This window comes from Periplaneta americana, chromosome 17, assembly GCF_040183065.1.
Source record: "Periplaneta americana isolate PAMFEO1 chromosome 17, P.americana_PAMFEO1_priV1, whole genome shotgun sequence".
NCBI classification, from domain to species: Eukaryota; Metazoa; Arthropoda; class Insecta; order Blattodea; family Blattidae; genus Periplaneta; species Periplaneta americana.
Window position 1 is genome coordinate 73736332 of NC_091133.1, and position 11874 is coordinate 73748205.

Here is an 11874-nt window from a genome sequence, read left to right on the forward strand (position 1 = left end):
CATATGGAATGGATTACAGCCTACATATATAAACGAATACAGTCCCTGTTTCCTTACAAAAAATTAAAGTAATCCAAAATTTTTTATTAGAAACGAAATAGGTGTCACAAAAACTAACTCTTCAGAATAATTTCAAGAGAAAAGTTGTTTCGGAGCCTAGTATCGATCCCAGGACCTCTGCTTGAACGTACCAGCGCTCTACCAACTGAGCTATCCAGGAGCTCCACTCAACACCGTCTCAATTTTTCCATTTATATCCACATAACTCGCGTGGGCTGACAAAACGTCAGAGATCCACATCGAGTGCACACAACACTGTGTGACTTGGAAAAATTGAGAGGGTGTCGGGTGGAGTTCCTGGGTAGCTCAGTTGGTAGAGCGCTGGTACGTTCAACCGGAGGTCCCGGGATCGATACCCGGCTCCGGAACAATTTTTCCCTTGAAATTATTCAAATCTGCTCTACAGGGAGCTTTACCTGAAAAACTAGATTTGCATAACTCTTCAGAAATTTAACATTACGCGTATAATGACCAAATACAACTATCTACGCAACACGAGAGTTAAATTTCCGACAGGTACTGTGGGATTCATGGTGAATGAAGAGACTTTGAGTAGATTTCCTTTGAATACTTGCATTTCCATTTATTACTTCTGCGTTATAAACACGTTATCATTTCGTCGTATTTGAAAAGTATGTTAGACTAGAGCATTCTGACTATAAGAATATAGTCAATCAACTCTATTTCTTTGAAATATGTGTATATATTTTTCTTTATATTTATTCTACCTATGTTCCGTTTGTAACTTATCACAACCATAACTTATCGAATTATATATTTCATTCTCTCGTGCACCATTAGTCTAACGGCTAGAGAGTCGATTTTCCACGTTAGTAACCTGGGTTCGAATTCCGGCGGTCCAAGAGGAATTTGTGATAAACAAAGACAGTGTTTGATCGGTTTTCACGGGATACTCCCGTTTTCCCTACCGCCATTCCACCATTGCTTCATTAATCAGTATACGGTGTTACGCAGTTCGCCCCCTATGATGCACCAAGGACAACACCATCATCACAGTTGAACTACAAGCTTCGGCACGTTACCCGCTAGATGGGGATGCTTGAGTGAATGATGGAAGTCAAGAGACTGACATTACTTTAAAAAATGTATTTTTATAGTCTTGTTAACACTAATGATAACACTGGAAACCGTAAAGCTCCTTACACAAGTTAGTATTCTGTGTAGTTATTTCCTAGTAAATGGGATCGACAAAAACAAAATACAAACAAAACAAGTGAACGCATCCTAAAAGAAAGTTTTTTTTTATATATGTTGCATCTTTGTGGCAAGTTTTATTACTTCCGTTTAACATGGACAAGCCAAGCATGTAAGAAACAAAATGTGAACACCTGTCAGTCCTTCACAGCCGTCAAAACATTTGAGAAGTAGGCTTAAATAAATAAAGCGATATATTTCGGAGGCTCTGTGAATCTAAATATAAGCGATGACTTTACGATAAAATGCATTTAAATTTAAGTGTCAGTTATGATTTTAAAGAAGCAGAAGAACAATAATATAATCTAGATCTATACACAATTAATATTTTAAACAAACATTCACATAAACCAGACTACAGAAAATGTAAATATAAGTTATCGGCATTTCAATGTATATTAAAGAAAGAAAAGGAACTAAAGAAAATGCAAGGATATCTATATTTTAATAGGTAGTGAAAGGATTAAATGAAGAGTACAGGGGGGAAAACATGATGTCATCATCTAATTCAGTATGTTACTGCAAACTTTAGCTTTTTCTTATCAAAACTGATAAAGGAGAATTATCATCACGAATACATTCATCCTTTCTTACTTTTTCATTAGGAACAGCAATAAATGTTACAGTAATATACTGAATTAGATAATGACATCATCCTTAAGAGAATTATGACTTTGATTGTTTTCCCCTTGCATTCTTCAAATACATAGTTTTTCTTAAAATGCAGCATACGTGTCCTGTAGGAAATGTGAAAATGGAAAGGATAAGTTGTAGATATGACCTTTCTATGCAGGCAAAACAAATTTGAATTAGCACATTCTTTCTATGATGAGGAAAATTGACTTTATTTATTATTATAGCTGTTAATAATTGTGATAAATCTTATAATACATCCCAAGTATTTGAAGCTGTTTACTTGCTCTTCTAAATGAGGCAGTAGAGCAAGTAAACAGCTTCAAATACTTGGAATGTAGGATTAACATGAGCTGCAGCCAGGAAGTCAAAAGGAGGATAGCAATGGCAAAGGAAACTTTTAATAGAAAAAAGGAGCATTTTCTGCGGACTTTTGAAAAAAGAACTAAGGAAGAGACTAGTGAAGTGCTTTGTGTAGAGTGTGGCACTGTATGGGGCAGAAAATAGACATTACGACGAAGTGAAGAGAAGCGAATAGAAGCATTTGAAATGTGGATATGGAGAAGAATGAAACGTGTAAAGTGGACAGACAGAATAAGAAATGAAGCTGTGTTGGAAAGAGTGGGTGAAGAAAGAATGATGCTGAAACTGATCAGAGAGAGGAAAATAAATTGGTTAGGTCACTGGCTGGGAAGAAACTGTCTACTGAAGGACGCACTGGAAGGGATGGTGAACAGGAGAAGAATTCGGGGCAGAAGAATATATCAGATGATAGACGACATTAAGATATGTGGATCATATGAAGACTAAAAGGAAGGCAGAAAATACGAAAGATTGGAGAAAGCCGGGTTTGCGGTGAAAGACCTGCCCATGGGCAGAACACTTATGTATGTATGTATCTGAAAACTGCTTACTTCATCAGATTTTATAATGATACAGCAGAGAATAAAAAATAATTGGGGAACCTTTAAAAAGAGTCTAAGGAAAACTGCACAAATTAACACAATAAAGTTAAGACATCCATTGCAAGTTCAATACAAATCAATAACCAGCATTTAAAATCAAGGTTATGTAAACATCACAGCAAGCAATAACATAAGATAAATCTTTGAAGATATACTTTAAAAACATTTACGAGTATTAGCATTCTTCCTACCTGCGACGTGATGCTGGCAAAGTCTGGCGAACATGGTGTCTAGTTGTCCGCAACGTAAGCCCTGAAAGAAAAAAATATTCTTAACTTAAAAGATATTTCCAAAATAGGCGACAAAATTTAGCCATGTGTTTAACAACATCGCATGCTTAAATTATAGCTACCACTTGACTATACTGCAACTATTTTAAAAAGTACTTCATACCATAAACTCTGAATACTGTAAATAACTAATTAAATCTCTAAAGCCGCTCCCAATAATAATAGTGCTTAGCATTCATTTACATTATGTCGCGCAGACGTTAAGGAAACAATAATACTTCATGCATTAGAGAAGTAAATCCAGAGATTTAAATTTGATTATGATAGTTATGACACATGAAAGAATTCCGGATGAGAACAGGACAGGAATTTCTATCTCACATTGACTAGGCCTAGGTGCTCTGAGTGCCACTATTCATTCTGAAGCTCAAGACAGAGAAGAGGTTTGAGGTTGCAATTACTGATAGTCGTTCTGGTGCTGATGACAAATGATGATGATGATGATAATAATAATAATAATAATAATAATAATAATAATAATAATAATTACGACTGGTCTGCAATTAATTACATTATTCATAATTCTCATAAAACAAGTGTTACGCCTAAGGAATGGAAAAGAAAATGTCATAGAATGACGTTTTGGAGACTTTCTTGAAATGTATAAAAATAAACAAAATGCATTTGTACAGGAAAAAAAAAAAAAAGAAAATTTGGATTTGGAATAAGTGTAGGAAAATGGGAAAATTTCAATATGAAATGATAATTAAACACAGCATCAGGACCCTACTATTACTTATGGAACAAAAAGTTCACAAAAAATTATACATACACAGAACAATAGTTCAAAGTACTTTAACATATTGAACTGAAATAGTATGGCACATACCAATCAGAGAAGAAAATAAAACTTCAGTTACAGGTAGGGTTGCCAACTCTCCCGTATTTCCCGGTATCTCCCGTATTTAGCCTTGATTTTTAACAATCTCCCGACTCTCATATTTTCCTTCTCTTCGAGTCTCTTTCTCCCTTATTTTTGCATAATGTAAAAATTTATTTCAAACATTTAATTTTTACATGGTTGGAGGTGATTTATATGATGGATTCTGTTGTTCCAGAGATGCTCTGAAATGTGCAGTCTCTGTAGAAGGTAATACTTGCCAGAAATAGTTTCAGGGCTCACTAGTTTAAAATCAAACAATGCTAGTTACAAATTTAAAAAATAGCGAGATGTGTTGTAAGCATACCAGGCAGTAAAGCTCATGCAAAGAGTGTTTTCTCTTATGAACACTAAATGAACAGATGTTCGACACAGGAGTGCGACATATCTAATCAAATCAGAACTGCAAATCACAATCAACTTCAAACACTCATGTAGGGAATTTTTACAATTTGTTTGAAACTATTACAAGAGATAAAATGTCTCAAAAAATACTTTTAATTTAAGCTTAACTGCCAAAATGTAGAATAAAGTTGTTTTTAGTACCACTAACTGAATTAAATAATTTGTCCGTTTTCTATGTGAAATATTGTAGACCACTTAGTCTTCCGTATTTTCTTCAAAAATAGTTGGCAACCGTAGTCACAGGTATGGATGCTTAAAGAATGTCCATGGGAATATTCAGTTTAGAAGGAATTAAAATTAACATATGAAAGGAATAATTTAAGTAAACGGGAGATCAGGTATTCAGCCATTATTTTATAACAGACACCTCATACTAAAAAGTAAAACTATTTACCCTGGTGCGAAAATAAAATAATAATATGTAGTAAAAAGTCTCAATATTTCATATATTAATGTTTTCACAGAATATTTGTGAAGCATTAATTTTCCGCGTAAAATAAAGTAGAAACATATGTTACGTGTTAAATGTCACATCCGTCACAAATCAATGTCACATCCATTACAGAAAATAACATCACTTTTTTTAAATTATAATAAGCAATCATGAAACTTATTAACACAGATAGTTAATATCATCCTTTAGGTACCGGTAAAGAATTAAAATATAATTATTGAAAAGGATTGACAGATTTTTAAGCAAATAAAAAATTAAATGTTGAGGAAGGTAACATTTTTGTTACATCTGTTAGGACACAAAAAATGACGATAAAATGAAAATCTTCAAAGCAATAGAGATGAAAATTCACATGAATCTAAGAAAAACCGCAAGGAGACGACGTGAGAGTGGAACATAAAAAATAACTATTTAAATTAAAAAAAATAACTTCTAAAACGGTGTAGGTCTATATGTCACGTCCGTTGTAAACATTTTACGACAGACTAGATTACGCTGGTATAGCCCTTTCAAAAGTAGGCCTATGCCAGAAGAAACACTACAAAAGTTGGGATATTACTAGGTACCCAAGGCAAGAATAAAAAGAGATTGACTAGACTAGACAATAGTCGAAGAAATTATTATTATTATTATTATTATTATTATTATTATTATTATTATTATTATTATTATTATTATTATACGACAACCACAAAACATAACGAAACTTTGGTGAAGATGTTTATCTTGAATATTTGAATATTAAACAATTAATTCATCTAAATTCCATATGGTTAACTGTAACTCCTGATGAGGCTGCGTGGTCTCTCTAGATCATCACCCTGTTACGCAGGCGCCCAGGGTTCGAAAAAGCCTTAGTGATACTAGTGGCAGACATGGTCGCAGTCTGAGTTTTCCTAGGAATTCTCTTGTTACTCCAACAATATAAGCCATCATTATCATTCCGTCATTTTCACATTCCATCATTACTTCATCAGAATTCCTCCAATCACCAGTAGGCGACATGCGAAGGGAGCTGATTCAGGGGATTTGCAGAGTACCTGAATAGACTCCTCGATACACAGCGTACCTTAGTTCAGTCAGCCAGTATGGGTTAAAATGTTCCTACTTGGGGAATAAGCATTACAGATCAACAATGGTAGCAGTGTTGGAACATAATGACTTCTCCTAAAGATACACTTAAAGATGAAGAATGTACCTCCTTTCTAAAACGAGATACATGCCTGTGAAGAAGTATTACACATTTTAATTTTGAATTATGAAATTTGCATTATAGTAGTTAATCTCTCACAATAGATATTGAAGAAAATTAAAAAAAGAGAATAATTCTGAATTCAAAAAAAGGTTTATAATACATTCTGAACTTGCGCCGTCAAAATCCCATGCATGAATACAGCACGAAAGAAATCGAGGAGGTTTGAGTTTGCATTATTAGTAGTTGTGGTAAGGATAATAGTTATAAATAGAAATTGCAACAACGCCTAGGTTCGATGAACATAAGAAAACAAGAATTTAACATTCAATCTATTCACAATGATAATCAGTTATTATAAACACATTTATATTATTTTATTAAGTCTCTTGGAGTTCTCATATTATTTATAATGACCTAAAGAAATAAAATCTCACAAAGAATGAAAAGTGCATGTCAATTTGCACATTTAAATGTATTTTCTTCAATTTGGAAATTATAAAATTATAATAAACGTAAATCAAAGCGAAATTTAAAATATTTGTGCATAAAATGATTGATTTCATAATAGGTTATAGACTGTTCGGATCTTGTCAAGTATTTATTATATTCAGTTCTCAGCTCTGTAGCAGTAGCCAAATAGACATTTAGGAATAAACCATGTCTGTAACAAATGCGCCTACTCAGTGCATGCTTTGTATATTTAATTCATAGTAATTTCTTCATTAAATATTACCATCGTTATTACTTATGCAGAATGAAGGGTTACAGAATGAAGGAAATACTTAAAAAATTAAATCCTATATATAACAAAAAAACACGAAATCTGCTTCCTAATAACACTTTCTTCAGGCACGGTTTATCCTAACGGCCAAAACTTCGGCTTTCCACTGAAAATCCGAGTTCAGATCCAAGAGAAATTTATACCTTCGGAATAGTATTTTCGGGCTATTCTTTTTCTCTTTGCCATCAGTCTACTCTTCATTCCTCGTCATCCATAAAATGAAACAGACCTGCTGTTACCTTGATGTGTTTGCGCATCTAATGATGGACAGGAGCTGCATCAATTACCTACTCAATAAGAGATGCTCATGAACTTGATTTATTGGAGTTAGAAAAACGCTATACATACAATATCCGCGCACACAAATACCATACAAGAATTGAGAGAAAGGGAAATACTAAAAAAAATATATAAACAAATTATGTATAGAAATTCAACAAGTATGGAATAGAAAATATCAATAATCATTACAGACACAAATCGTTATAAAAGGAGTGAATAACTGTTTCAAACCCATACCAGAAAAAACACTAAATAGATTCTCTACATAAGGAGAAAGTTATAATGAGAGCATCATACATACCGTATTTACCCGAAGTTTTTCTCTTTGAATTTTTGTATTTAAAAAATTGGGGTCGTCTTAAATTCGCGTATTAAGAAAAATACAGAATTTGCGTCATTATGTTTACCACTAAATAAAGCCACAGGCTTAGTTGTTCCTCCCGTAATCTGTTTGTTCATAAATTATCGAATTGCATGATATTTGACAAAAATAACGTTTTAAACGTTCACCGTACTTCATCTTCAACCCCATAAAGCCACAGTTCGTGTACACAGTTTTTTTTTTTTTTTTGTAAATAGAATATTTAGACTGTTAAGCCCTACAGGAATACAAATTTCATTTAATCAAGTGGATTTATCTCGCAGAAGTAAGTAAATTTGAAATATTATAATGTTCTAGAAACATGAAACCAAAATTGGAAGTGTCTTGATTTTGCAAAAGAAAGCCAATAGAATATTATGTAAATCAAACTATCTGGAACACTGTCCGCCACTTTTCAGACAATCACGGATTTTAACAATAATAAATTTGTATATATATGATCTAGTACTTTACACTCGACAAAATATCGACAATTACTCATTAGTGGCAATATACATGATCATGTAATTAGAAACAGTGAACAAATATTTCATATTCTAGATTACACAAGAGCAACACAAACTTTTCAATTATGGGATGAAATTATATAATAAGCTCCCAAGTCAATACCTATTATAAATTACCAATCAAAGCTTCAAAACTAGGTTTACAATTGGTTATTAAATAATCCTTTTTACTCTGTTGCTGAGTTTTTCAACACAAACTTGTATGAAATTGTTTTTTAATTAATACGTTTAATTGCAATTGATTACAATTAATACATTAAGGGTGAAATGTATTCTGACGAAGCCTAAAACTGTATGTCTAATGGTCAAAATAAATTGAATTGAATTGAATAATGGATTAATTGTCTGTGAATTCATCAATAAAAATACCTTCAAAAGTTAAATCCTACAGAAGTCATAGGGAAACTAGGGGTTGACAAATACGAGTAGTTCATCTAAAACGTTACCCTCCACATAATTGACAAATATATATTTACATCATAATTCATAGCAGTATTTCCTCTCTACTTCGTAAAATGATTAAAGTGGAAGTACGATTGTCGAAAAACGTTAAATAAATAGATAAATAAATAAAAACCGAGAAGGATAATTTAATAGCAGGTTCTTGCGTTAACCCGTAATACTTCAATTCAATACATTCTATTCAATATTAAAAATCCTCTGTCCTATTCTGTCAAAATTTTTCGCCGATGAAAACTTCGCGACAAATCTGGTAGTCCTAACACTGTTTATAGTGTATCATGAAAGTTCACTAAACAACATGGAAATGCAGACTACACAATGACGAGCTTTATAATTCAATGATGAATCAATTATGTCAATGCTAGAATTATCCCCACTAATGAGGATGAATTTTCAGTAAATTGTATAGTAAATTTCATCTTAGTGCGTAACATACTAAACACTTGAGGCTTACTCTTGGCTTTGGTTGGAAGGAAATCTCACTAATACATTCGAAAATATAAAATAATAGGAATTATATTAATCTCAATAAAAGTAATTTTAAGCATTTAAGGTAAATGTTACGAATATAACCTGAAGTGTCGTTATTATATAATGATTTTTATGGTTCCATGAAATTCAATTATCCAAATTTATAAAATTTTACAATTATTATAACTTACTCTAAAATTATGAAAGACTGTTGTGTAATGATGTTTCGGAACGAAACTCAAATTGAACATAAATGAGATGCTAGTAAAATGATAGTTATTCGACCGAAACATTCTATCCATATTTGAGTAAAAATTACAATCCAATAAACTAACATAATAATATTACACTTATAATATAGTGTCATCCTCTGATTGAGGTTCTGGCTGATATGTACATATATTATCAGGCTGTATATCTCATTTGACGATATGTGTCAGAGGAAGAACAATTGTTTGTATGCATCTGAAGTCTGACTAGCGTAATATGTATCTAGTCGGCGATGTACGCAGTGAAGGGAGAAAGAAACTGGCCACCCTACTCCAGTATCTCCTGGCCTAGTCGCCTCATAAATGGTGTCTTGTTGATATCACTTGTGAGGTTCAGTCCTGTCTTCGGACAGTTGACTAAACAACTATAACGACAACAATATAGCATCGGAAAAAATACAATGTGAATGCAAGTATGTTCCTAACCTTCCTAACCATGGAAAAATACATTATTGAAATATTTATCTTATTTGACATTATGAGAACGCATATTTCCAATTAATTCTACATGAAAGTTTAATTTGTTAGATAACGTTGTTCAATTGCCAATGATTTATTATTTCAATGTAATGAAAAATAATTTATGATAGTCATCGGGGTTAATATTTACATATATGAATAGTAATAATAATAATAATAATAATAATAATAATAATAATAATAATGAGAAGAAGAAGAAGAAGAAGTGGTGGTGGTAGTAGTAATAGTAGTAGTAGTAGTAGTAGTAGTAGTAGCAGCAGCAGCAGCAGCAGTTGTTATTCCCAAGTAATTATTATGCATAAAAACTGAAAACAGTAATTAATAATGACAAATTAATGCTAAATAACTGGAACAAAATAGTTAGTAAATACTGAAAGACCTCTTGAAATAAAAATCTGACAAGAATGGGCAAATTAGTCCTTTATTCTTGAAAATATAGTAGGCCTACCACTGAACACCCCAGAAGAAACATTCCGACAAAATTAATAAATAATTATAGTTGACCAACGAAATTAATGACATGTAATTACCAGTAAGTAAAAGTCATTGTACTTTCAAAAGATTAGGTTTTCAGAACAAAATTTTTAATGTCTTACCAAAATCTCTAGAAATAATTACTAGACATTAATTCAGAATTGTAGTCTACGCCGAAATTTATTAGGTCCTTATATAGAAACACACGTCATTGCGAGTACAAATCTTACTCATAAATATAACGAAAACTATTTTATGTTCTTGATTTATTATTTCTTTCCACATGAATGTAACATAAATTGTGTGCTCTTATGTAGGCTTACAGTATATTGAGCGTGAAAGTACTGTAAATTTTGTGTTCCTTTTAAAGTAAGAAAACAAACTAATAATTAAATAATAAACAAAACCATGCATTTAACAAAACTTTCCGCTGAAGTTATTTCATGATTATAAATAAATATAATTTTTTGTAATTTAAAATACCTAATTCATTTCAACTGTCGAGCACATTATCTTCTCGAATCTTCAAAAACTCCATATCTTTTTATTGAACCCAATATTGAATTAGGCCTATATGTATGAAAGAAATAGTGAGGAATAGAATAATCTATCCACATTTAGAACTGCTATTTAAAACACTTTCTTGTACACCTATATGGCTCTCGTGATAAAGGATTCCCGTTTTATAATATAGAAGTGAGAATAAGTTGTAATCGAAGAAGTTGTTATAAATTATGTTAAAACTAATAAAACAGGAAAGCGTATTGTAATATGATGATAGACTGAATATACAACTGAAAAAGACTCCCGATAAAAATATATGGCCTATATATCAGTGACTCAGTAATAAAATGTATTATTTATGTTGTTATAATATATTAAGAATATAAGACTTTAATCACTGTCATATATCTTGTTTCATAAAGCTAGGCTTCTTGGAAAAAGTATTTTAATACCTTATCAAAATCTCTTGTAATACAAGGCATAAATTTAGAATGTCAGAATATGTATAGGTTTCATGTAAATGACACAATATCTCATATTTTTATGTGTTTCGTAACAAATTACTGTAATTATATATTATGTACCGGCACTATTTTTATATCCCAGTTCGTACTTAATTTTATTTAGATATAATTAAAAAATATGAACAGACAAATTAAAAAATGAAATTGTACTAGAAAGAGTGAGCAGAGAAAGAATAATACTGAAATTGATCAGAAAGAGAAAAAGAAGTTGGCTGGGTCAATGGCTAAGAAGAAATTGCCTAGCCTACCGAAGGATGCACTGGAAGGAATGGTGAACGGTGAAAAAGTTCGGAACAGAAGAATTCAGGTGATAGGCAACAATAAAATATATGGACGCGAAGACTAAGAGGAATGCGGAAAATAGGGAAAATTGGAGAATGCTGAGTTTGCAGTGAAATATTGGACAGAAAACTATGAATGAATGAATTTAAAAATGCATAAACGAAATCGCTGATTATGCACTGAAAAGAAAAGATAAACATTCATTTTCCACATAGTACAAAGAGATTATTTCTAAAATCCTTTCTCCCAGGAAAACACCTGACTACATTTTTAATCCAGCAGTTTAAACAGGTTAGGTAATTCATTTTGCACAAATTCATATAAAATTGCTATTCGTAAATTGTAATCACTTATAATATT

The 11874-nt window shown here is 31.9% G+C and overlaps 1 protein-coding gene across 2 annotated transcripts in view; it reads right to left on the reverse strand.

Annotated features, from left to right (window-relative positions):
- Positions 1 to 11874, reverse strand: part of LOC138693043 (uncharacterized) — a 245026-nt gene that overhangs the window by 229071 nt on the left and 4081 nt on the right. For both annotated transcript variants that reach the window (XR_011330213.1, XM_069816582.1), the window contains exon 2: positions 3065 to 3125. Coding sequence is in view for 1 of the 2 variants with exons in the window: in XM_069816582.1 (XP_069672683.1) it covers positions 3065 to 3098 (34 nt within the window). In the remaining variant the exon portion in view is untranslated. The remainder of the gene's footprint in view (positions 1 to 3064; positions 3126 to 11874) is intronic.